Source organism: Rousettus aegyptiacus, unplaced genomic scaffold (assembly GCF_014176215.1).
Source record: "Rousettus aegyptiacus isolate mRouAeg1 unplaced genomic scaffold, mRouAeg1.p scaffold_m13_p_1, whole genome shotgun sequence".
Taxonomy (NCBI): domain Eukaryota; kingdom Metazoa; phylum Chordata; class Mammalia; order Chiroptera; family Pteropodidae; genus Rousettus; species Rousettus aegyptiacus.
Genome location: NW_023416284.1, coordinates 43,941,838 through 43,969,009, shown reverse-complemented (window position 1 = coordinate 43,969,009; position 27,172 = coordinate 43,941,838). Strand labels below are relative to the sequence as shown.

At 39.4% G+C, this 27,172-nt stretch overlaps 1 protein-coding gene and 1 pseudogene across 10 annotated transcripts in view; both read left to right on the top strand.

Moving 5' to 3' along the window:
* Positions 1-27,172, top strand: part of JAK1 (Janus kinase 1) — a 118,544-nt gene that overhangs the window by 63,641 nt on the left and 27,731 nt on the right. For 5 of the 10 annotated variants that reach the window (XM_016159132.2, XM_016159131.2, XM_036234814.1 and 2 more), the window contains 7 exons: positions 7,930-8,011; positions 10,410-10,608; positions 14,006-14,129; positions 18,257-18,410; positions 19,746-19,909; positions 21,639-21,981; positions 23,701-23,886. In XM_016159132.2, coding sequence (XP_016014618.2) covers positions 8,006-8,011; positions 10,410-10,608; positions 14,006-14,129; positions 18,257-18,410; positions 19,746-19,909; positions 21,639-21,981; positions 23,701-23,886 — 1,176 coding nt within the window. In that variant the 5' untranslated portion in view covers positions 7,930-8,005. Of the gene's footprint in view, positions 1-7,223; positions 7,243-7,929; positions 8,012-10,409; positions 10,609-14,005; positions 14,130-18,256; positions 18,411-19,745; positions 19,910-21,638; positions 21,982-23,700; positions 23,887-27,172 lie in introns of those variants that run through there. The other 5 variants (XM_036234820.1, XM_036234818.1, XM_016159130.2 and 2 more) reach the window with 2 other exon arrangements.
* Positions 22,431-22,549, top strand: LOC118606588 (annotated as a pseudogene).

Genomic DNA, 27,172 nt, shown 5'->3' with positions numbered 1-27,172 from the left:
GACCGAAAGGGAAGCAAAGATGCTTTCCCAGTTTTGGTGTGTATGTTAGGCCTCTAAAAGGTTCCATGCCCATGTGGGGTGGGTCTGTGCCAGGGGCCACCAGAACTTTCTTCCCCACCTGCAATAGTGGTGCCAGAGCAGTGCGTTAGTTGTGGGCTGGAATGCAGGCAAGGCTGGGCATTTCAATGATTTTTTAAAAATTATTTTTTAATTTAGTTTCATGTATATAGTATATTGGTTAGACATCTATACAGTTCATAAAATGATCCCCATAATTGCTCCCTCCCTACCCTGATGCTCTACCTAACTGCATTAATACATTGCTCCCCATCCCCATGACCATCCATCAGCTATTAATTTGTACTTCTTTAGCCCTTCACCCAATCCTCCCAGCCCCACAAACCTCCCTCCCCTCTGTCCTACACTAAATTTTCCACTATATTTGTGAGTCTGTTTTGATTAGTTTGTTCTTTTTATTCCTTAGATATCGCATATAAGTGAAATCATATGTGTTTATCTTTCTCTGTCTGACTTAAATAACTTCTTGGTCCATCAAAACAATATCTTTTTCCATACCCTTCCTTTTCATATGTAGGGGTCTTATTTTTTATCCTTTTAGGCAATCTATATTTTGGTCAGCTTTGCTGGATAAATTATTCTTGGTTGTATATCCTGGGTGTTCCTTCTGTCGAATATTTTTTGCCAAGCCCTTCTGTTCTGCATAGTTTCTTTTGAGAAATCAGCTGCCATTCTTATGGGTGTTCCCTTGTAAGTAAGTATTTGTTTTTCTCTTGCCGCTTTTAATATTCTTGGTATTTAACCTTTGGTATTTTAATTATGATGTGTCTTGGTGTGGGCCTCTTTGGATCCCTGATTTTTGAAATTTCTGAGCTTCCTGGAGTTTTATGTCCATTTCCTTCACCAGGTTAGTGAAGTTTTCCATCATTATTTCTTCAAACAGCTGTTCAACATCTTGATTTTCTTCACTTACACCCATTAGAAGAATATTTGGACCCTTAATAGTGTCCCCTATCTTCCTTAAATTATTTTTATAGTCATGACATCTTTTTTCTTGCCATTCCGATTGAGTGTCCTGATTGGCTTTCCTGTCCTCTAGATAGGGCATTTGATCCTCTTCTTTATTCACTTTGTTTATTCCTTTGTTTATTCCATTTAATATACTCCTCATCTCAGATAATGTGTTTTTCATTTCAGACTGGTTGTCTTTTATAATTTCCATTCCCATTTTTATGTTTTTTATCTTTGTTGAAGTTCTCACTGAATTAATTATCTACGTGTCTGAAAAGTTCATTGAGCATCTTTATAACCAGTGTTTTGAACTCTGCATCTGTTAGATTACTTGACTCCATTATATCTGGATCTCTGTTCTGTTCTCTCATATGGCTTCTTCTTCTTTGTCTTCCCATTTTGGCTGCCTTTCCATGTTTATTTCTATGTACTAAGCAAAGATCCTAAGTCTCCTGATCTTATAAGTGTGATTTGTGAAGTAGGTCTCCAGTGGCACAGTCCTGAGAGGGGTTCAGCTGCAAACCAAACTTAACCCAAGCCTCTACCCCTCTGGGGCCACCTGTTGAGATTTAGCAAGCAATCCACAGATGCTGCAGATAAACAACAGAAGCGTCAAAAGGCCACACCAGAAACTGAAGCTGCCTCCAGTGTGAGTCTCAGCAAGAAGCACCTAACTAGCTGAGGATGCACCTGGATGTGGCTTGGTTGGGGCTGTGAGTTAGGGGAGGCAGGTTTCAGGGATCTTCTGGGCAGAGCGACCTCTATTATCCAGTTTGATGATGTCAGGGCTATGGCAATACTGTATCCGGTGCACTGGTAGTGGGGGAGGCCCCAACAGGGAACAGTGGATACCCTCAGCGCTTCTGCAACAGAGTGAGTCTCACCTCGGCCCTCATTCTGACAGTGTCTCCCTGTAAGTCCTTCATGCTCCCTGCTTACAGAGCAAGCAGGTCCATCGCCGCAAAAATCCACTCATAGACATGGCCCCTTTAATAGCCATCTGCCGCCTCCTCTGTCTCACTGGGCAGTCTGCGTCCTCGCTCCGTCCTACCTTCTGCCATTGCAGGGTGTTTTCTTGGATTTCTCCTGAGTTTTATGGCTTGTTCCTCTAGATCCCAGGTGATATTTCCTTGCTGCTGCTCCTTGTTTCTATCACAAATTTGATTTGGTTGCCAGAGGGATGAACAGAGCCTCTGTCACCTACGCCATTTTTTTGTTCTCTCTCTAATGATACTTTTAATGACAGTTCTTTCAGTCTCTGGAGGGAAGGGTCTTGGAATGAGATCAGTCTCCTAGGTGAATGTTAGACTATCAGAAGTACAAAAAAAAAAAAAAAAAAGGGGGCCAGAGAAGACAGTGGTGTTGATGATGGGTGCATCTTAAAGCAGGTTTTTCCCCTCTTGTGGAAAGAGCATGATCCTTGGAATCAGGAATCATGTCTTTGACTTTTGGCAGTCCACTTCCACTAACTGGCCTAAAACCTTTCCTGCTTTTTAAGGGAATTAAGTGCAAGTGCCTAACTCCATGTGTGAGATGTATATGTTGGAGTTCCTTCTCCTTGACTGGAACTGTATGTTATCAAACTGTAATCAATTTAACAGAAATTATGGCCAAAATCTGAATGCTTACTTCCTGCTACACTCTATTGTTAGGCACTTTATTTGCATTAACTCACTTAACGTGTAACAGCTCTATGAGATATACATTATTTTCATCTGTTCGTTTGTAGCTGAGAATATTCAGGTTTAGGGATGTTAAGTAATTTGCCTAAGAGTCCAATAGCCAGTAGGTGGGAAAGGCAGGATTCAAACCCAGGTCATCATACTCTTAACTACTCTTTTGTGTCGTCTGAGTTTATGAAACGGGACTTTGATTTGTGATGAGGCTTTTGCTCAGAATTTCTATTTATTCTTTTGTTCTTCTAAGCACGCCCACAACCCACTTTAGTCCTCTTCAATAAAGCCTACACTATACTTCTTTAACGCATAACACCTTTCTAAGTGCTTTCACATCTGTGGCCTCATTTGAAAAAGGCATTGTAGGAGCTTGATGAGGACATTTTGAAAGAGCTTTTTGATCCTTACACTGACCCTTTGATAGGATTTTTCCTCTCAGATTAATGGATGGGAAAACTGAGGCTCAGAGATTAAAATAACTTGCTCAAGGTCATACTTGCTAGTTATATATTGAGTTATTAAGGACCCACACACCCTAGAGTACTCTAATTTTTCATTGCTTATGTTGCTTAATTTGTCACCTTCATGTTTCATTTAACAACTGGTTATTTATTGATCACCTAATATGTGCTGGTGATAAAGTGCTAAACAAGAGATGATAACCCCTGCCTTCTTAGAGCTTGTATTCTTGAATTAGGTTTCCTTACCAGTCTTAAGACTGGTGCCTGCCGAAATAGTTATTTAAGGTTTAATATTGTTAGTCTTAAAATTTCTTAAGGTATTAAACAACTGATTTCAGGACATTTTCTAATTACATTTTTCCATTTTTTTCCTGTGTTCATACCTTAATTCGTCAACATTTTATTTATATTTTCCACCTCAGAGATAAAAAACTTTTTGACTCCTTTAACCTAGTTCCTATTTGCCCCGAGAATATTGACCGGCAGCACTTGCAGCTGCAGCGTTTCCCCAAGATAAGTCGTGGATTACAGTTCTTAACTTACCCCAAAGTTTGCCATGAAATATCTTGCTTTTATTATTATTATTTTTTGCATCGCTCTAATCCAGGGGTCCCCAGCCCCCAGGCTGTGAACTGGTCTGGTCTATAATGCCGTGATGTGTTAGGAACTGAGCAGCACAGGAGGAGGTGAGGGGCAGGTGAGCAAGTGAAGCTTCATCTGTATTTGCAGCCACTCCCCAATAGCATCACCTCCTCAGCTCCACCTCAGGTCATCAGGCATTAGATTCTCATAGGAGCGCCGATCCCTGGTGTCAAAAAGGTAGGGGACCGCTGCTTAATATATTGATAGTCTTTGGAAACAAATGACATCATTCTATTTATAGTTTTCTGTTTTTAGTAGAGGTAGGTATTTCCATTTTCAAAATGTAGTAATTATTGATTGCTGAAAATGTCAAATCCTAGAAAACATAGCATTCCTACGCATGATGTTAACATCTTTCTCTGTCATTAGCCGAAAATTCATTTGATGAATCTGATTTATATGTATGTTTCTGTTACATTAGAATTAGAGACAAGTTCTATTTAGAAATGACTCCAGTAAATTTTTATATTTTTCACATAGAAAACCAGTCAGATTTGCTTCAGTCACAAAGAGCGTGATTATGTAAAATTAAATTAACGCTGGCAGCAAACTGCACTTTTTTTTCTAAACAGGAAATGGGTTTAAGGCATACCGGAGGTGTTATAGTTTCTTCAGTAAAAATAATCAAATAACCAAAGCATTTTAATTTGATTCTCATCATCGATTTTAACCACTATCCAGTGTATTTCTATCTATTTCTAAATTTGGCAGTGGCATTTGACTAAAAGCAGTCACGTTCTGATGATTATATTTGTGACTATTAACATGTTCTGTTTTTATGTCTCTTTTGTCCACTATTCAAAATTTAATTGTATGTTCTTCCTCATACAGATACATGTATTTCAAAAGATGTCCTTGAAAGAGGGTTTCATTATCTTCAGACACAGAGTTTTGGAAGTTTGCATCTTGGAAAATAGTTGTGATATTCCATCTATTGTAGTTTAGTCCTGTTTAGGTTCACATAATTGTGTTTTGTTTGTGTTACCTTTCCCTCATTCAGAAAGCATCAGATATGTTTGTCTCTTGCATAAGAATTTATAAACTAAAAAATAAAATAAAAAAATTTGAGGATATACAAAATGTCCCTGATATTTTCCCCCGTGTAAAGTAGCATCTACAGGGTGCAGCCACAAGAGGGAAGAAAACATTTTCTTTCAAGTCCTTGAAAATTTATGAGTAAATTAGGTGGAAGAATTCACTGCTATTATCAAAAAGCTTTTGATTTCTCACTTTTATCTTTCCCATTTTCTGAGCTTCATTGTATTCACTTGAGTTGGGAATGGAACCTAGTGAATCATGTTATTTTTAACGGGTATCATTTGATTCCTACTGGTCTGTTTTTCTAGCATTAAAGATTTTCTTTTTGTATCTTGTAGCAAGAAACTTGAATTGATTTCTTGGAATTATTCAAAGTACTTATAAACTGATCTTTCTTTTTTCCTACCTGTTCTAAAAATAAATAACTGGAGCATATTGTTTGGTTTATTTGGAAAGAAATGTTATTTGAATGAAGCCATTACATAAATGCTGTTGCACCAAAAACTGCTTGTCATCCTGAATGAGGACAGTTGTCATTTCAAATAAATTGAGCAGCAGTCCTAGGTTTAGTGCTTAGGATGGTCTCTAACATGTCTTTAAAGTGCTATGTGGGTGTTTTAAAATTTTTATCATTAGAATATCAGTTTTCTGAGAGTAGGAATTTTGTTGTTATTGAATCAGTGTATAAAAACATAGTAAATAGCATATTGTCTAGAAATTCTGTTGCTGATATTGTTTTCTCAGAGTTTAATCTCTAGGCTAAGCATCACAAATCGATACATTTTATTGTCCTACCAAGTAATACTGGAGGTCAGTTTGGAAATTAGGTACAGTGTGATTTCAGTATAATGTTGCTTGCAGTGGAAAAAGAATAATGGAAAAACCAAACTATCCTGGATTACAGGTTTTCATAGAATCCTAGTTCTAGAAAAATCTTAGTGATTTTTCAGATTCTACATAAGGCTCAGACCAACCCACAACTCTTAAATTTAAGTAACATGTAATCTCATGGTGCATATTAAAATGCTTTGTGAGTTCTCAAGAGGTTTATGCTGTAGCTCTTCTTAAAGAACCTGAGACTGGTTGAACTTGTAAATCTGTTCCTTCTCTAAAAGTCTCTGAGTATATGTCTCTTTCCTGGTTTGGGGCAGGCTTCTTAATGCTCTAAAGCATGGAGCTCATCTGGTCAACTTTCATACATCCTCGACAGTAGAATATAGTTGTATGTTGCAGGAAACCTGGGGTAGAAAGGCCCCAGACATACTGACAATTGGCTAGTGCTGTTCTTTGTCTAGGTTTAAAAAGGTATATTGCAGGAATTTCTTTGTATATGCAGCTGTAGAGACCAGACTAGCTCCTTCTGTCTCTAGGGCCTCAGCACATGCTGATCCTTAAGCCAGACTACTTTCTCCCCACCTCCCCAGATATTTATTATGTCTCAGGTTAGTATTACTTTCCTCTTGAGCCCCCTGGTAGATCACATTCCTGTTTTTATATGTGTCCTCTTTTGCCTTCAGGGCATTTTAAGCTCTTTATAATTACCCATTTCTGTGCATTTTTGTTTGATTCCATTGATCTTGTAGACTATAAGCTCCATGTAAGCTGGAATCACATTACTCTTGTTCTTCATCGTGGTCTCCTGATATAGCTCAGTTTTTGGCATGTAGAACAGTTCAAATATACTTGTTGAATGAACTTCCTAAATGTGACACATGAAACCTTGCTTCTGAGAGGAAGCAAGGCATTATTAGCATGTAGCTAATTTCAGATTGCTGTTTTGATGCACGGCAAGGTACCAAGTCACAAAATTAAGACAATTGATTATATTAAAATTTTAAAGCTGAAAATATAATAATTTGTTTTTTGAATCTTGTTATAATTGGCCATGTCAAAATAGCCAAATCAAAGTTGTTACATTAAAATTCATGCTTGTGTCCCCTGCCTGGCCTCCTATCATTACTTTTGCTTAAATCTCATTCACTGCAAGAAAGCCTTCCCAAATTAGCCTTCTTCAGTGTTAGTCCTCAGAGTTCGCAAGAGGTACAGAAGATGACATTGCGACACACTGATTTTAGATTGCTTTTATGTTTTCATCTGTGGATTTTAAGGTCCTGTGGGAATTACTGGCCTTGTAGCCTCAGAGGTAACCCATCCCCATGTCCTTTTCTCCAGGCCCCCTCCACTTCTGCCATGTAATGCCTGGGACTCTTCCTGAAGGTGGATTCTGACGAAATGTGTTGAATGACTGACAGAAAACTGAGGCAATAATCTGTATTAACTTGGAAACCACTTTCAAATTACTAAGGGTGGTTGCTCCTTATTTGCAAAAGTAATTTGATTTTACCGTTAAGAGAATTTGTGAGAAACACCAAGGAAAGTTCTTAAACAACAAAGAGGTGTGTGTGTGCGTGTGTGTGTGTTTGGTGTGGGGGTGGTGAGGATGGGACCAGGTACTTAAATTCTCTAGAACCAAACTGGTATTCATATTCACTAGGCTTTGGGGGAGTTTTGGGGATCAAGGGAGCTTTATTTGCTACCTAAGTTTTCAACTAAGAGTGACTTTAAAAATATTTAGTGAACCGAAAGCATTACTTGTCAGATTTATTCCCAGGCCTTCCTCCCTTTCACTATACCATGTGTTATTTCACTGTTAAACTGAGACAAAGGACAGACTGCATTGGGAGAAGGGTAATTCTAAAGGAAATGGAAATAGGAAGTGAAAGTGCACATCTTTGGGCCTCTTAAACTATTGTTCACAGCCTCAGGAGAGAGGTTGTTAACAGAAAAGGTGCGCAGTCTTCACTTACACTAACTAGACAGGGCACTCTACATCAGGAAGCAGAAGTCCCTGGCTTCCTTTTGTGAAGCAGTGAGAATAATATCTTTTTTTTTTTTTTTTTTGATATTTACGCACTAAGATGTCTCTCTGTCCTCATCAATTTTTTTTTCCCTTTCCTTCTTCTTCCTCCCAAAAGCTTTTTCCTGCCCGCTTATGGCTTGTGCTGCTTCCTTGATGAAAGTGTCCTCTTATTTTCTTAACAGTTGCCTCTGCAGCTGATTTACTTATTTATCTTTGTGTTTAGCTCAGGTCTGAATGGGCTTTGGAAAGTAGAGAAGAAAATCCAGTCTGCTTTTGGGGAATATTGGACAGCCGAATAAATGCAGGTATGTAATTTGCATATGAAAAAGACAAAAAATATAGCTTTAAAAAAGAATACTGAAACTGATCTTGAACCTGTACTATATCCTTTAGTTCTTAAATATAAGTATTTTAATTTTTGTTCATTCCAAATGTCTAGTGTATTGTTTAAAAAAAAAATCTCAAGTATAAAAATATATGAAGTACAAAGTAAAAGTTAAATTCCTTTGTAATCCCTCCTAGTTACCATTTTAAACAATTTATTTTATGTTTTTCCAACTTATATGTACGTAGGACCAAAAGGATGATGATATACATATTATGCTTTTTTTTTTTTTGTAACTTTGTAGTATGTCTATACATCTTTAGATGTTGGTTCATGCAGCTTTATGAACTTCAGCTTTTTAAACATCTGCATAGTATTCCTTTGTGTTACTGTGGTTTATTTTGTTTAATGAGTCCTTTCCTATTGGACATTGTTGGTTGTATTTTTTTTTTCCATTTCAAATAGTGCCACACTTTGTCCATATATGATTATATATACTTGCCTGATTATCTTCTTAGGGTGAAAAGATGTAACGTTGGCTTTGAACTCTTCCCCTGCCATGTCTGTATAGAATCTCAAGGACAAAGGTTTATCTTACATTATGAAGCAAACTTTAGTTACTCTGTTTTTCACCTCTACTTGTCATTATGGTGTGGCTTTGGGGGCTCGTTGTTGAGTTTCAGAACTTTCTTGCTTAACAGTTGATTTGAACCTCAAAGTAAGTTATGAACTTTAGTCTTTCAGCCTGAAGAGTCTGTTTTCAGATTTATTTTAGAGGTTAAACAAGTAAAATTAAATGCCTCTCAGTTTGTAGCCTTGAGGCATATCTGGTTCATGTCTCTCCTGTAACTATCTTCTGACCTCATCAGGGCAGCTAATAGACCAAGCACATGAATTTAGTGAAGAGAGCTGCGACTATTGTCCACCCTATATGACTTTTCTATTTTTGAGGACTTCCTTGGGTCATTCTGTAAGCGCGTAAGGCTCTGTGCTAGGAACTTGGCATGCAGAGATGAATGACACAGTCCTTGTTTCAAGGGAAGTCACTGCACATGTGAGTGAGAGAGAAAGACACATGAATAGGCTTCGTAATTCCGTGTAGTTAGTGCAATATGGTGAGTCTGGGAGAAGGCATCTGTCTTAGGACAAAGGATTGAGGCTCAGAGGCAGCTTCCTGGAGGAGGTAATGTCCGAGCTGAGTTTTAAAGAAACTTGAAGTTTGCCCTGAAAGGTTTAAGGTGGAAAGGTATTCCTAATAGAGGAATCAGCATGAGCAAGGGTAGGACGGTGAGAAAAACAGCATTGAGGGGTGGGGAGAGGGTGAGGGCAGGTAATAAGAGGATGGTAGCTTTGTTGTTTTAAACCAGGAAGAGGCTGGGGGTGATAGAAGCTGAGACTCATGAGGCTAGCTGGCTAGGAGACAGAGGGCCTCTGTTAGGAGTCTGAGGTTGATATGTAGATTAATGGGGAGCTTTTGGAGAATCTGATTTGTGTTACGGAGACATTACTTTGGGGGCTAGTGAAAGTTGGCTTGGTAGGCAGGAGGAAAGTTAGGAAATTTGGTCAGAGAAATTAGTTTGTAAGTCATTGGTATTGGGGTGAGGGGATGAAAGAATATATAGGGCTTTCCTTTGTTCCCCTCTCCTTTTTGGCCTTGCCCAAGACTAAGTTGCTGGGGTTGGCTCTTTGATCCTAGTTGTCCTCCCTTTTGAGGGAGCTGACGTGAATGACTTATTTGCAAGGCTTGTCAGCAGAGGGTTCTGACCTTTTTTTCAAAGCAAGGCTTCCTGCCCTTATTCTGCTGCCACAATGTGCTGCCCATCCTCCTGCCTGCCCATGGGGTGATGGGGGCCTGGCTCCGCTAATTTCTTTTCATGAGCCTTCCTTGTGGCTTATTAATTGCTAGTCATTTTGTGTGCATTATGTCAGAGCCAGCCCTGGGTTACTGCCCTCACTGAGCTTGCAGTTTAATGGAGGATAGATATAAAATTAAAAGACAGTGTAATTCATGCCATAGGTGTATTCAAAAGTTAAATGATTCCAGTAGAGGTAGCAGCAGTATTAGTAATATTAACATCAGTGGTTCCAGAATGAGCCACATTTTCAATTACAACTCGTATGCAAATAGAAAAAAAATAAATTTGAGCCTAGTCTAAAATTATTCTGAGTTTTGAGACTATGGTCTGACCAGAATTAATTAGAATGCATAATTGATTATTTTCCATAGTTTCACCTCTCATAAGCTCTGATGCATGCATTTGACTTTCAGGGAGGGAAGGGGCAGAAATACCACATATTTCTGTTTATCTTCATAACACTCTCTTTTACTGCCGGAACTTTTAACACATGGAATGACCACAGTCTCATTTTTCTTACAGTATCTAAATATAAAAGAGGACTGCAATGCCATGGCTTTCTGTGCTAAAATGCGGAGCTCCAAGAAGACCGAGGTGAATCTGGAAGCCCCTGAGCCAGGGGTGGAAGTGCTCTTCTATCTGTCGGATAGGGAGCCCCTCCGGCTGGGCAGTGGCGAGTATACCGCAGAGGAGCTATGCATCCGGGCGGCACAAGAATGCTGTGAGTACTGGCAGCAGGGCTCAGGGCCCATGGCAGGTTTTGGTGGCACAGCATCTCAGAAGCAGATCTGGTGTCTCTGCCCCTGGTAGCTTTCCTGAGTGGAAGGAAGCATGGGCTCTGGGAGTCAGGGGTTCTGCCCTGTCTCTGCCACGTAACTTGCATTTAATCTTAGGCCAGTAGTTTGAGAGTTTCACTTTATCACAAAGTGGCTTATTCTTGCTCTGTCATTAGTGAATGTGGGATACTAAGGAATGATGCTTGCCTTCTGTGGAGGCTCAGATTTTATTTCACCCCCATCTGTGAAATTGGAATAACATCAGTACTAAATGAGCAAAACACCTAGCACAAAATTGCATGCTCATTAAGTGGCATCTCTCAAAATTATAATAATTACTCAAAACTTCTTTTGAAAGGAACAGTCCATCCTTCTGTTTCTATGACCTGCTTCCTTCCCTCAGCCTCCACCCACCCATGTGATGCTGAGTTGAAGTGAGAAACTGAGTGTTTGCGGGTTGGTCAGATTGTCAAGTTGTGAAAAGGACAGTGAGATTGTGGACAGCACAATCCATTTTTTTAAAGTAAGGCTTGTTTTATTAAAGTTGCTGATCGCCCTTGAAAGGTATAAACCAAACTGACTTAACAAAAAGAAGCCTCTTTAAATCTGAGGTCTTTGGTAGTTTTTGCCTACCTACATTTAAATGATAGTTAAATCATAGAAACTTACAGACCTAATCCACTTAGATTCTAGTGGTGGTTGAACAACTCTATAAATATACTAAGATTCATTGAATTGTACCCTTGAAATGAGTAGACTTTATGGTATGTGTATTACTTCTCAATAAAGCTGTTTTTGTTTTTTCCCAATCAGTTCATTTTATGATGATCAATTAACTGGCTCTGATGGCAGACAGTCAGACGCGTTTTATTTATGTCATTGTTAGCCCTTAGAACAACTCTGTGGGGGTAGTATGGTTATTTCGAGAATCATCCACCTTGTTTATAATACAGCTTATATAGAAAACCCATTTTCTTTTCGATATATATCTTTCTGACTAAAATGCTTTAAATATCAGAGTTCCAATAAAAGAGAGATAGTGCTTTAAGGAAGAGTATATAGAGTATATAGTAGACCTTTACTAACTAAACCGCACTAGATAAAGTTGGCTGAGATTATTAGGGGGAAATACATTAAATTTCTAAAGTTATTTTAACTACACAGCAAAGTATATCACCTTTAAAAATATTCGTAAATTGATTCTTCTAAAGTGTTTTCAAAAGGTATTGCTTTTTTCTCTTTTTCTCTTGAGATTTTGTTTATATTGTTTGTTGTCTTAGCCAAACTTCTTGCCGTAAAGCATAGCAGGTGTAAACCTCAGTTTGTTAGCAAGGATCATTTGTGCAGAATTGTTGGGCTGCAGTTAATTAGAGATCACGGAACTGCTGCTTAAGGAGATGAGAGCAGAGAGCCTGTGAGTCTGAAGACAGCCATAGCCACTGGGTCTCCTCTCTTTCTGGGCTCAGAGTCCGTCGCTTTGGGGCATCAGTTATCAAGCCCAGTGTGTAGAGCATAAATGATCTCTTTTGCAACCAACCCAGGAGAAAGTTGCAAAATTTTTTTAATTGTAAAAATACGTGAATATGGAGTGCCACATATTTTTGTAGCTCTTATTATTATTATTGTATAGTAAGTGAGGTTTGGGGGCAGTATAATTTTCTTCCCTGTTTTTTTACTATTAGATGGCAAATTTTTGTATTTTTAGCTCTCATTATTTCACCTCCTCAGTAGCTCTATCTTGGTTTGAATCCCAGCTCTGCATCTTATTAGCTGAGTAACCTTAGATCAGACTAAGTCTTGGGAGGCCATTTCTTCATCTATAAAATGGCAAAAATAATACTTACCTCACTAGGTGTTAGGATTTAATGATTAAAAACTTAAGAGTGTGTTAGCCTGATGCCTGACCCTTAGCCCGCAGTAAATGTTAGTATTGTTATTATTCCATACTTTTATATAAAATGATGTGTTTGATCTTTCTATTTATAAGTACTAATATTGTTAGAATCAAACCTGTGATGGAGTTACAAACAGATCCATGATTATCAATCAGTTATGCTTCAGATGTGTATGTCAGTGCACATTCAGATATGGATATGCATAAGGAAAGGCTAGGTTTCCAGGCTAGTCCACACTGGCTGATTTATTATTGAAAAACTGTAATATGGCCGAAACATAGTCCTAATAATACTGGATCCAAAAGCCACTTGCCATTGTTCCCAAGAAATAATGCTGTTTTGAAGTTTAGCTCCATCTCTATGATAGAAGGAAGAGTTAACTTCTGAAGGGGTAATTCCCAGATATCTTTAAAGGCAGGAATTGAGGCATTCAGCAGAGGCATCCAGACACCAAGGCATTTGTAACTTTTTAACTCAGTATGTTCATTGGAGAGAGTTCCTGTCAATGTCAGTCTCACTTTGAATGCCTAACTTGGGAAACAAGTACCAGTTACTTCATATTCTTATATGTTTTTCAGTTAGGTTCACTGTATCTCAGTTTGAGGCCTAGCCGTGCATGAAACTGTCAGTCAGTATGGATTATTGCTTTTAGATTACATATCTGTATAATTTTAATCATGGGCTCAGAAGTGAGTGAAATGGTGCTTTCCTGACTTCATAATCTCCCTCATCTTTTTGATCATTCTTGAATTGAAGGAGGCAGTTGGTGAGGTGGGGAAGCCCAGTTTGGACCACCTTCATTAAGCATATATCTTCTTGTTAATTGGCTACTAATAAAAAATATTTATGCTAACTCTACAGAGTACTCAAGAAGTATATATATTATTAATGGTAATAGATTTTAATCACTGACAGGTCACTTTGGTTATTTATTCTAACATGATTTTATGCACTATTGCCAGGAACTTCTTTGCATGGTTAATGTATAATTGCAGTATGTTAGAATTGTTTAAGCATTTTCTATAGGACACAGATTGGGGACTTCTCAAACTCCAAAATGTTTCTGACTGTGGTTAACAAGGTAAATATCAGGTGGGATCCAGCAACCTCAGATGACCTTTTTTTTTTTTAAAGCAGGATTCGGTAAGACTCTGTTATAGGCACTGCAGTGAGAAATATTATGAAACATTCATTTAAAAATGTTTTTAATCTGGTTTGCCAGGAGCTATAGTGCATATTCCTAGGGAGCCATAGTTCTTCATTTTTATGATTCAAACTGTGAGATTGAACAAGATTGGAAGTCGTATTTGCCCTAAGAGGATATGAATGTGACCTAGATTTTTTTGGGATGAGAGAATTTCTTACCTTTGCATATATCATACATTGGAAACAGATGGCCAAATGTATCTGTCTTCACCTTTCTGGTATATTCTTTACTTTTCCCCAGGTATCTCTCCTCTGTGTCACAACCTTTTTGCTCTGTATGATGAGAACACCAAGCTCTGGTATGCCCCAAATCGCACCATCACTGTTGATGACAAGACATCGCTTCGGCTCCACTATCGGATGAGGTATGGGTGCCTGCCTGGCCTTCTGATGCGAGGGGGATGGCGGTGTTAGCCTGGAGCCCTGACTCACTTACCGAGAAGAATTGTAGTCATTTTTTGTAATTTATAAGTTTTGTATTTGCTCAGTATGAGCAAGAACTTCTTCAGTATTTGAAATACAGTTCAAGATGAATTTGATCACTGTCCTCTGCCAAATTATAGAAGAGAACTCATTATGATGCAGAGGGTATTTCAAATAGAATTAGCATACTATAGCAGAGTTTTTCAAATGGTGAGGTGAGTCATGGTTATGAATTTAATTTAGTGACTTCTGACCAGAATTCTTTAAAAAGTTTTGTTTGAGATATATATGTACTAGGTTATCATATAATAAAATATATTTCTTACTAAAAGTTGCAGCTAAAGAGATTGAGAAACACTGCTTGAAGTGATATCCTAGAAATCCTAGGTTGGTCTTGCTCTCAGGGGGGTGGGCGTTTTGAAGGATTTTGTCTAGTGGGGCTGTAATGTTCCTTCTATGGGTACTTGCCTTTTCTCCCATATCGTAGACTTCATTAAATGTCACATAGTCGCCCAAGGTGGCATAGACAGTCAGTACTTCATTGCTTTTGTTGTCTCTTGAGTTTATAAGCATATTTGCTTTGTACCTGAATTGAACATAGTTCAGCACAAGTTAGTGTGTGTGTATAAAAAAAAAAAAATAGGAGCTTATGAATAGGATGAATACTTTTTGAAAAAGATCTTAACTTACTGGATGTGATTAAATCAGTAGGTTAGTTTAGGTGCTGATGCAATGCAAGGACATGCTGGAAAAGCCCTTGAGGGATCTTGGAGGCTCTCCACATATCTTAGCTGTCATTTCCTTTGGGAGTCAGCAGAGTTGTTAACTTTCTAGAATGGTCTGGATGTTTTTGTCAGCAGATAATGAACCAGATCTACTTTTTGGATAATCACATAGGGCTGACTTTTTTTCTTCTTTTTGTACTCACCCAAGGTCTCACCTAAGGAGAGGTGTGCGCCATGTGTGAGATTTCACGCCCCAGATTTAGGGAAACATTCACTCCGCCTAGCTGAGCCTTCCGTCTATATTTGGATTTGTTTTTCAGGGTGTAATCTTGCTTTCTGTGGCCTGGCGGTTAGCTGTGTGATCCAGCCTTCAAATGTGTATTTGCAGCTCCCCGTCTGGGAAGGGGACATGTCACTGAATTCTAGTTCTTTCCCTCTAGGTTTCTCCACTTGGCTAAGAATCTCCATTTTGGTTAGAATGGTAAAATTTGGGACCAAGAAGAAACTTGAGCTTCCCTAATGCAGCTCTTCCAATATTTTAGGGGGAACTGATGTCCAAAAAGAGAAATGAGTTTTCCAAAGTCACATAACTAGTAGATTGTCTAGTTAGCACAGCACCCTTTTTGAGACATGTTGGTAGTGTGAATGCCTTGCTATTAAAAATGTCTGCCTGCTCTCCATTCTGATACGGGCCAGGAAGTGCATTGCTGCTTCATTTTTGGCACCTTGACTTTGTACCTGACATTGCTGCTTCAACAGGATATTGCTTTGTTACCACAGGCTCTTTGAACTTGGAAAAAAAGATCTCACCCTAAGCTAAAAACATTTGCATTACAACAAGCTACAAAAAATCTGAAACCTCATTATCTCACCACTAAAGAAGGTGTAATATCAAAATAAATGTTGGTGGCTATTTCAGTGGAATCCCAGCTCTATTTTGGGAACGACTCTTGTACTTTAATTATATTTTTCTGTTTTTAGATAATGATTTCGATAGTTATTGTTTTATAATATATCTTAATATAAAACAAGCATATGCTTTATTCCTTTTTAATAAAAATATTTTTTATCCAAATCAATTTCATTATCCATTAGTAAAGTTCGATAGAAACCTAAATAGAATTTGTCATATATAATACCTGTACCTAAACATAGAATTATGCAGTTATCTCTAATGTAATTTTCTCAGAAATATGCAGGGAAGACATATCTCTGATTGCTGTCTGTCTAATCTGTCTATCTCTTTCCTTTCTGCATAATTCATCCACATCATTCTAAAAAGGACTCTACGCGGCTATCAAACTACATTTATTTAAGTCATTCTTTATTTTTTTCCATTAGCATGTTAATATTAGGAATTAGTGTTTGCCTCAAGTTTGATGAACATCTTCATAATTAATTTTAAAAAGGGGTGTAGAATCTTTTCAATGTAGCTTCCAGTTTTGTCTTACTGAGACAAAATTAGGAAAATTTTAATTTTGGCCATCACTCCTTTAAAATTTTTTTGTTTCGTTCTTTTTGTTTTGTCATCTTATTAGATGGAAAGGTGTCATCCTTTGACTATAGACAATTTTTAGCTATCCAGCCTTGTTTTAGGCTCCCTTCAGCCTTTAGTGAAGTGGAAAAACTGCACATTGTATTTGATCGCAGCCTAGTCCTTTTTGACCATTTTGCCAAAGGCTTCCAAGCCAAAGCCAGTCCCAGAGGGCTCACATAGCAGCCTTGAAGAAATAGGATTGCGTTCTGCCCAGAGGGAGTATGTTGGGCCCTTGGCTCTGCCAGGTCCAAGGACTCTTTCTTATAGAAACTCAGTGGGATGTTGAAGAAGGGGACCATGGCTTGGACTCATTCAGGGAAAATCTATCTTCAGAGCTTCTCTTTCAAACAGCTTCCTCCTTCCCTTCCCCCATTAACCCAGGTGACCCACCATATTGTACATAATTCTCATTTTCTCATCACCATCTTCCTTTACTGTGAGACAGAATTTACCTGTCCTGTCCTCATCCTGTTGTTTAGACCCTTTCACCTATCGTCTTCCAAGCAACCCCCAAGAACTTCTAGTAGATCTCTAGTTATTGTATGAATGATGTGAATGCTCCATTTTGGGTTTTCCTTGGCTGTCAGAGGAGTTGGCCATGTCCTTGTCTCTTTATTTTTTCTGCCCCAATGTCAGATTTCCCTGTGTCTGCTCAGCTGGCGGAGCTGGTTCGTTTCTTACTTTCTTCCTGTTCTGGAGAGCTGATCCCAGCGAAGTCCTCTGGGCCTGTGCTCCCTTCTGCCCTTGGAGAGCAGGCTCCCCAGCCTGGGAACAGCATGAATGCTAGCCTTTTCATCAGCCTCAGGCTTCTACTGTTACCAGTGCCTGATGCCCTGCCATGTTAGTGGGTGAAGTGACTGTCCTGTAGCTGAGGTTTATGCTGCATGTATGCCCCATGACAGGTGTGTCTGAGTTTAATGGCAGCTGTTTTTTTGGGAGGAAAATTTATTTGTTGTTTCTCCATGCTATGATTGTTTTTCACCAGTCCATGGACATGTCAAGGGAGAGAGACCCAGGCACCAGCTGAGTCTAGAGATGGCCTGGATCAGCTTGGCTTACTCATTTTCATACATTTCAGAATTTACTGCTTCTCTTACAAGTGCAGAGGAAAGTGGCAGTTAAGAGAACAGGCTCGTGGTCTTAGTTCACTTTTTGGAACCTCAGATTTCCTCATCTGTAAAATAGAAACAATCAAATCTACCTTTTATAGTTGCTGCAAGGGTTAAATAACATATATAAAGTGCTTATTAATTCACAACACCGAATTACTATAAGCTAATGCTTATAGTAATAATGTTTATGTATTCTATTTTAAAACTTTATTGTAAGGTAAACCATCAATTTAATAACAGCAGTCTGGGAAATAGGAAACTGCCATATTAATTGTATACCTTAGCCGTATGATGAAACTAGATTTCAAAAATGTTAAAATGTGAATAAAATAGGTCTTGGATTCAAGGCAGGATGGCATTATTAAAGATAAAAGGAGTTGGTGGGCTACTTCTAGTTTGCAGGGTTTTCCTATTTAGGAAGGTGTAGTGAAAAGTCAGAGAATCTATCGTTGTGATCTTAAGGAAGTTACGTTATCTCTCTGTCAAAGACCACGTTTTTCACAGAGTAAAAACGAAAAAGAATGAAAAGAAAAGGACATTATGAACAATCAGGTACTAAGCAGGCAAATTATTTGTCTGCTCGCTTCTCAGCAAAGGTTAGCCTCTGGCACTGATAATGCTGGGCAGAACCAGCACAACTTTCTCACACATTTCTAGCTCCCCTTTCCCACAGTTGACATTGTCCTGCCTTCCAGGTTCTATTTTACCAACTGGCATGGGACCAATGATAATGAGCAGTCAGTATGGCGACATTCTCCGAAGAAGCAGAAAAATGGCTATGAGAAAAAAAAAGTTCCAGATGCAACTCCTCTCCTTGATGCCAGCTCCCTGGAATATCTGTTTGCTCAGGTAAGAAGTTGGGGCCCAGGAGAACCTGTAGTTCATGGAGTGGGTGCGGCACCGTAGGGTTCAGATTCCCTGGTACAGCTCAAATTGGTGGTAGCCAGGACATGTTATGGCCTGTCCCGTGGGTCGTTCTTGCCACCCCTGGGCTTGCCCCACATGAAGAGGGGGAAGACAGCAATTCAGTGTCCCAGGAGGCTGGTTATCCCACTTTTGGGTTTTCCAGGCTTCACGTCTTCCCTATTCCTTTGTTTTCCCCCTCACCTTCTACCCTTTTACTTCTCATCTGCAGTGCCTTCTGTGGAGAGAGCAGAGGAAAGCTGTGAGAGAGGGAAGGTTTAGTGCAGTGGGTCTAAGAAAGGCACTTCTCAGCAGTCACAGTGCCGTTTGAGGAGGACGGAGGTGGCCACTCTGAGTCACATAGTGGTAGAAAGACTAGACACTAGAAAAAGCCAGAAGAAAACTTAGAATCACCTAAATGACATTCCCCTGAGATAACATATATATAACATGCATTATATACATCTGTTAGGTGGAGTTGCTGACGTTAGCATCCACCTCATAGGGCAGTGTGAAGATTAAATGAAAAGTAATTTATCACAGTGTCTAGCACTAAAGTTAAGATTTAATATGGGGGAGCTAGCATTGATATTATCTTCACCACTCTGTACAAGACAGGTGTTGGGTATTGTATTTAGTTTTCTTTTTCATTTTTGAAGCCGTCATTGGCTCTTGGAATGCTGTGCACCTCCAGTGAGGGGTATATTTTGGTGATGCATTTCACTATTGGAAACTTGAACAGCAGATTTTGAAAAAACTTACATGTGGTATGATGCACTGTGAAATGTGGATTCATTCCTTTTTTTTTTCTAAATCTACATCAGAATGGGGTGTGGTTCCCTGTCAGTTTTATACCCAGTTCCTAGAGTAGGATATCTCAGTTCATGTTTGTGGAATTAGCAAATGATCAAACTCCAGCCAGCTGTTGCCATCTATTTCCCTGATGTAGTTCAAGCCTGGTACACGCTACTTGTCACCATTATATGGTCGTCCCCACGAAGGGGCTTCATGCGTTCATGCTGTTCACCAGGACCTAGCATATGCTCAATAAATATTTGTTAAATGAATGAATTAACCTGGTGAAAACGTCTCCTGAGCTCCTTCATACCAACTATTGAGAAACAGCTTTGGTACCAGAGGAATTGTCAATCTTGTTTCATTGCTGTACTGCTTTTCTGGATAGCACCAGAAAAGAGGAACTTCCTCTCAAAATCAGAAACATGGCGGGTAGACTGTTGAAACTGAAGTGGTGGTTCATTTCTTCTCACCTCTGCTCTAAAGGGACAGTATGACTTGGTCAAATGCCTGGCTCCAATTCGAGACCCCAAGACTGAGCAGGATGGGCACGACATAGAGAATGAGTGTCTGGGGATGGCTGTCCTGGCCATCTCCCATTATGCCATGATAAAGAAGATGCAGTTGCCAGAACTCCCCAAGGACATCAGGTAAGCCTTTCTTCTGGCTAAAGAATTGATTGTGGGGATGGGGTTATTTTTATATGTTCTTGTACCTCTCAGTTTAACCACTACGAACTTTTGGCTGACCCTACTTCTCTGCAGAGCTCAAATGTTTTTTTAGAAAAACTATAAAAGGTAGTGCAATTATGATTGTGTCCTCATTTTGAATGTTGGCTGATGACCTCAGACATTTGTACTAAGGTGAAAAATTTTGGACTGGAGATGCCAATCTAATTACTGGCCCTCATGCCCTGCCCTTTCCTCTTTGCCCATGGAAGGCATTGCCATTTATCTCTGCATTTTTTTCTTTTTGTGCTGGACCCATCTTAAAATCCTCCTCCACATAGTTCTACAGGCAGCCCCTTCCATCTCCAGCCTGAACTATACTTCACTAGAGAGCCGTTCATTCTGAAGTGAAGGATGATCAACTGTTACCTTAAGGAAATTATGTCAACTTAAAAATATCATTTATGATCAAGTCTTGTGAAGAAATATTCAATATACATAATTTCCACTCATCTATGAAAAAATTTTTTCCAGTGAGATATTATGATTGTCATAAAGACAGTCTCATTTTGTAGAAGAAATTATTTATAGCTATAATAGTTGTGATAGGCAACATGCATCTTTTATAGGGTTACTTTTTATATATACTTGTCCTTGAGCAGACCTCCTCTGTCCTTGATCAGAGTCTGGAGCAGATCATGAGTTGCTCCTCGGTAATGCAGGGAATGATGAGATGCATGCTATATTGCTACTTTCTCTTTTTTGTGTGTGTGGCTTTTGCTCTGGGTACCTCCTCTTTATTTTTTCAAGAGGCTAAAGCAAAAAATGATAACTCTCCCCTGATCCTCCCTTCATTAATCTAAAAAAAATTATGACTTTTTTGGGGGATAAATTCAAATTTCCCAATTTCCACTGTTTTGAAATCATCCATTCATCAGCAGGGATTAACCCTGTGCCAGGTTCTGTCTCAGGCCTGGGAATGGCAGGCACACCAGTCTCCCTACTTGTTCTTTCTTTCATGGATATTCTTACTCTCCTTAACACTGGGTCCTGTTCTAGCAGTGTATCAGTTCATTGAGATTCTGTTAGTCGTAGATACTCTCCTATTAGCACCTGGATGAGTAATAAACTTTCAGTTTACTTGTTGACTTATTTAATATATCTGGGACATTTTCACATGGCAAACAATAAGTCTTTTGTATTTAATTAGCTTTTATGCGTTTTCCCCATTTATAATAAAAACAATACATGATCTTTATAGAAAAATTATAAAACAGATGTGTAAGAAGAACATACAAAGCATCCATAATTACCCATGACAATTTTCAGGCCACCGTCTAAGTGACGCTGAATCTTAATAACAGCGTGCTTATGTGAGGGCTGATGTGCACAGGAACAGTGACATAGAAACAAGCAGAAACATGTCAGTTTTGCTGCCTGCCTTTGTGACCCAGATAATTCAAGGATATCTGTAGGAATTCCCCTTGCAGTAAAAATCTGTGGGACATGCACTTTTCTATTTTCCTGTAGTCCCTGTTGACCTCCCTCTCCTTAGGATTGTCATCCTTGGTGCTTACTCCATCATCTGGGAACAGATCCTCCGTTCTCATTTGTCAACACATGGAAGATTTATAGATTTAGGTTTGTTTCTAAACTATTCTCAGCTAACCTGTACATGGAAAAGAGATCTGTTTTTTCTACTTTCTCTTAGCTACAAGCGATATATTCCAGAAACATTGAATAAGTCCATCAGACAGAGGAACCTTCTCACCAGGATGAGGATAAATAATGTCTTCAAGGATTTCCTCAAGGAATTTAACAACAAGACCATTTGTGACAGCAGCGTGTCCACACATGACCTGAAGGTGAAATACCTGGCTACCTTGGAAACTTTGACAAAACATTATGGTGCTGAAATATTTGAGACTTCCAGGTTACTGATTTCATCAGAAAATGAGCTGAATTGGTTTCATCCAAATGACAGTGGAAATGTTCTCTACTATGAAGTGATGGTGACTGGAAATCTTGGAATCCAATGGAGGCAGAAACCAAATGTAAGTGGTGACTGATCAAAACAACATCCTGTGTCACATGGTGTGTTCTGTTTATCCTGTTGGAATCACCTGTTTGTGTGTGCCCATCACCCTTGTCAGCTGAGTTTATTTAGGCTAGAGACCATGTGTCATTCATCTTTTATTGTGTCCATGTAGCAGTAGATCTGAATAATATTTACTAAGTTTTGCAGGGAAATAGAAAAAAATCTAATGATATATATGATATCTAATATAGTAACAGCAGACATTTACTGAGTGCTTACTAAATACCAAGTACTTTTCTAAGTATTTACATATAGTAACTCATTTATTCCTTAAGATAGAAAACTTTTTAGGGGAATATTACCATTATCCCTATAATATAGATGAGCACAAAGAGGCTCAGAGAAGTTAAGAAACTTGTCCAAGTTCTTAACTAAAAAAAACAGTTGTGCCAAGAATTGAACTTAGTCTATGGCCATGCCACCTTGAACATGCCCGATCTCGTCTGATCTTGGAAGCTAAGCAGGGTCGGGCCTGGTCAATACTTGGATGAGAGACCACCTAGGAATACCAGGTGCTGTAGGCGTTAAAAAAAAAAAAAAAAAAAGTCCTCTGGCTCCATGAAATGGGATAATTGATTTTTTTAAAGCTTCCTTGAAGTGTTTGTTGAATGAAGCAATAGAGCAGAATGGTTTCAAAGCATGGGTTTTAAACCTAAATTGACCTGGTTCAAATCCTAGCTGCATTATTTATAGTTACATGGCCTTAGGAAGGTTACTTCACCTCTATCAGCCACATATTATGGAGATACTATAAAACAGTTACTGTAGCTACCTCATAGGGTTCTTGATAAAACTAAATGTCATTTAGCACAGAGCTTGGCATATAATAAATGTTCAGTAAATTATTTTAGCTGCTATCATTATTACTGTAAATAATACTAAAGTAAAGGTGAGATACATTTTTTCCTATTTTGATTCTTTTGCTGAAATAACAATGCCCGACTTAATTGAGTGCTTTCTATGTAGTAGGGACTGTGTTAATAAGAACTTACCTGATCTTCAAAGAACATTGTGAAGATGTAAGATCTCTGCTTAATGGATGGGAAAATGGAGGCTCAAAGAGATGAACCAACTAGTTAAGTAACTGGAAGAGGCAGGATCTCAACCCAGATCTCTAGTCTCCAAGACTCACGCTACACAAAATGTTTAAACTTATGCAGACATGTATGATTCCCTAGATTATTCAAGCCTGGGATTTGTACCTTCTCTTGAAAATTCTGGCTTGAATATTATTATAAAGTCAAGACAACCAGTGATAGATTCTAAAAGGAGAAATCCTGTGTTCTGTCCAGTCATATTTGAGAAGAACGTGTTCTCTGCCTGTGTTGAAAAACATCAGTCCAGAAGTGAAGGGAACCTGATTGTAGATGCATGTCTAGTTGGCATTTCTTTCCCTTTCTAAGTTGACTTGTACATTATACATTATGTAAAGAGTTTAGTCAGTGTGTTAATAAAGGTCTCCTCCAGGCATAAAATCCCCACATTCTGATAGGACACAGAACATCGTGATCCTAAGCCCATGTGCCAGCTCTCCCAATGGCTCTGTAAAACCAGGCATGCTGGTTTTTTCCTCCTTGGATGTAGGCTCTGCACTGGCTTCCCAGAAGCACTGGCCTTTTTTACCAATGGAAAGTGAGAAAGCCAGCTTAACTGTCATTTTTATGCGTGTTCTCAGGTCGTTCCTGTCGAAAAGGAAAAAAATAAACTGAAACGGAAAAAACTGGAAAATAAACAGAAGAAGGATGAGGAGAAAAACAAAATCCGGGAAGAGTGGAGCAATTTTTCTTACTTCCCTGAAATCACTCATATTGTAATAAAGGAATCTATGGTCAGCATTAATAAGCAGGACAACAAAAAAATGGTAAGTTTGCTCCAGAAGCTATTCGGTTTGGCTCTGGTGATGAGAGGAAGATTTTGCTGAGGACAGTTATACAGCACATGCTTTTCAGAGTTCCTGTCCTAGAGAGAAAATCTGATGGTTATCTTATTTAAGCCAAAAAGTCCCTATTGCTAACACTGACATTATCATTGTCAGGCTTTTAAGGTACACGGATCCACTTCTGTACCTCTCTTTGGTCTTGTAAATGTGAATCTGTTTCAGCATTTGTTTCTCTCCCAAAGATATTTCCGCATAATATTTAATTCACAAAAATTTCGTGAATTTTGAAGGAAAAGCAGATTAGCGAATGTCAGCATTTCTGCACCTTGCACCCCGCCCCCTGCCTCCTTCACAGTCTCTCTGCTGAGTTCAGCGGGTCATTTGGGGTAAGGTTGATGGGAAGCCCCACTTTGCACTTTAGGGACCGTCAGGCTGGTGGCCGTGGCCACAGTGTTAGTCCTCACTGTGGTGTTAGGCACACCCAAGTGACTCTTGGACAGAGGAAGGGGTGTTCAATCTCACTTCCTTTCTTTTGGTATCACTTGAGGATATAATCTAGACAGGCAGGCCAGTTTGGCAGGGGAAGTGTGAACTCTGCCAAAATATACATGTTTGTGTTAGGGAAGTCACCGCCGACAACATGTGGAGAGCACGGGCCGGGAGGCAGGTGCTCTTGCAAAATGAAGGTAGTCAACGCTAGGCAAATGCCACGTTTTGTCTGTAACTTAGCAAATAGTGTGTCAAAAGTATAACACTCAGTGGCTGGGAAACAATCTGGTGACATGGTAGTAGGACAGGTCAGCCTTTTATACCTAGGGTAGCTGTCTTTTTGGTATACTTTTTGGAAAGCAGTTTGGCTACATGCGTTGAAACTCCTGAAAATATGTATTATTTCTCCATTCAGGAGTCTAGGGATCTGTCTTCTGGAAACCGTGAGATGCAGGCAGTGGTCCGTGAATGAGAATGCTTATCCCAACAGCATTTACAGTATCAAAACACTGAAAATAACCTAAATATGCGACAATGGGAGAATGGGAAACTAATTATAATTCACCTGAGTAGCAGAATACTACATGAGTGAATTGCTGAATTTTTTTTAATAATCTGGAAAAATGCTTTGTAAATGGAAGAGTAGATATAGAGCTATTTATCGAATGGTACCAATTTCATTCAAAAATATTGAGAGGGTATGCATATACATACGCATGCTCTTAGAAAAATAATAAAATATTGTTATTTATAATGGGATTATGAACGATTTTACTTATTCCTCACCCCTCCCCTCTTTTTTAAAAACAATAAACATACATTCATTTCATCAGGAAACCATAATAAAAAATAAAGTGAAGGGAGAAGTAGAAGAGCCCAGATAGATGTCAGTGGGAAGATGGAAAATGGAGGGAGGGAGAAAATCAAAGCAAGTGCTATTTATTCAGCATTTTATAGATAGTAGACGCTATTATATTGTTGTGTCTACATTATCTTATTTAGTCCTAATAAGAACCTTAGATGTAGGAATTTGGGCTCCATTTCCAGTGGGTAATCTGAGACTCAACAGAGAGGTGTAGAAGTTTGTACAGGGCGCAGAGTGAGAAAGCGGCAGCTCTGCCTGTACTGCTTTGGTTTCCGAGGCGTCCTCTCCCAGAGCCGGTGGTGAGGGCGAGTGGGGGTTAACACGTCTGTGATCTAGCTCTTCAACATGGCCAAACCCTGAAGATGCATAGCAGAGCAGGAGACGCAGCAGCCAGCTGGTACAGTTTTTGTGAGCCTGTCCCTGTCCTGTCCTGGCTGACAGAGTTTCAAGTCCGGCACCCAGTTGGTACACCTGTCGTCTAAGTCAGAGCTCACTCACCACATGGGCCGATGACTCTGTGCCAAGCTGCAGTGCCGTGTAGGGAGCAGGAGGAAATCGGGAAGAAATGCTTGCCCTCTCCATTACTTTATTTTCTTTTGGAAACACTGGCTCTTACTACATGCCAGGCACTTCCTGTTCTAAACACTTTACAACTCTCAGCTCTTTTCATATTGACCCTCCGAGGTGGGTGTATTATTATCCCCTTCTTATATAGAGGAGGAAACTGAAACACACAAAAAAGATTAACTTACACATGGTCACAGCTGTTAGGCTAAATCATTTGAAAGTGCCAGTTTCTTGGCAGTTGGCTGTTTTGACCTATGAAAATGATTATGTCTGCTTAAATATAATAGTGAAGTGGAAACACTGATATCTGAACCCAGATAAGATGGCTCCAGAGCCTGTGGGTTAAACACTGCGTGATGCTCTCTCTCCTTTATCTTACTCCCTTGTCCCTTCACAGCCAAGGGGTTCCTAGGCCCTTTGATTAGGCAGTACTTTGGCTGCTGATCTTTCAGGAAAGCATGATGCTAACATGGTATCATATCATATCTTAATTTATCTCATCTCTCTGAATCTTTTTGACATTCCCCATTTCTGTTCATATTTCCGCTCTCTGGGAACTTAAGTGCTTATGTGGTCTCACTCATATGTGACTAGGTGAAGGGCTGCCCAAGCTAGATCATCTTGAATTTGCTCTTTGGGGATCTGCAGGTAGATGCCAGGTTATACCTGAAAGGAAGCACATTTAGCACAAAGTCTCATTCCTGAATCACCATCCTTATGGTGGCCCTGCCCTTCTTGGCCCCCTTGGCTCACAATCCTAGAGCTACCTTTCCTTGGTCTCATAGCTAACTGTGACTAGGTCCCCTTTCCTCCATCCTGTCTTGTTGCTTATATCTGCCCCCTTTCCCTTCACTGGTCTGTTTCTCTCTGCTACTAGCCTCTCTTTTTCCTAGTGCTATGTAAAGAGACTTACTGTCAGTAGTGTTTTGCCCTTCTCTGAAGACTCAGGTGCTTTTTAATGTTTTTATGGGTCAAAGCTCTAAATCATGGCTTTGCATGCATACCTTCCTTCCCTAAGAGATGTTTCTGGTTGACCCCATGGCTCCTCTCAAATGGGAATCTCTGCTCAGGGCTATATGATCAAGACAGACGGACAAATACAAAAACCTACCTGTCTTCACCTCAAGTGTTTTTATGAAAACGTTTCTTTCACAGAAATTCTCTCCCCTTTCTCCACTTTTGCCGTTGCCTCTCACACTTTGAGTAAGACTCTACCTCCTCCAAACCCTGAGGGGTCCCTGGACTTAACCTAACAACCTCATCATTGTATCTCCAACCATCACTGGATCAAAATCTAGGAGTTGCACCCTGTAGACCAGTCCTGCATAAGATGAAGCGTCTGTGCTC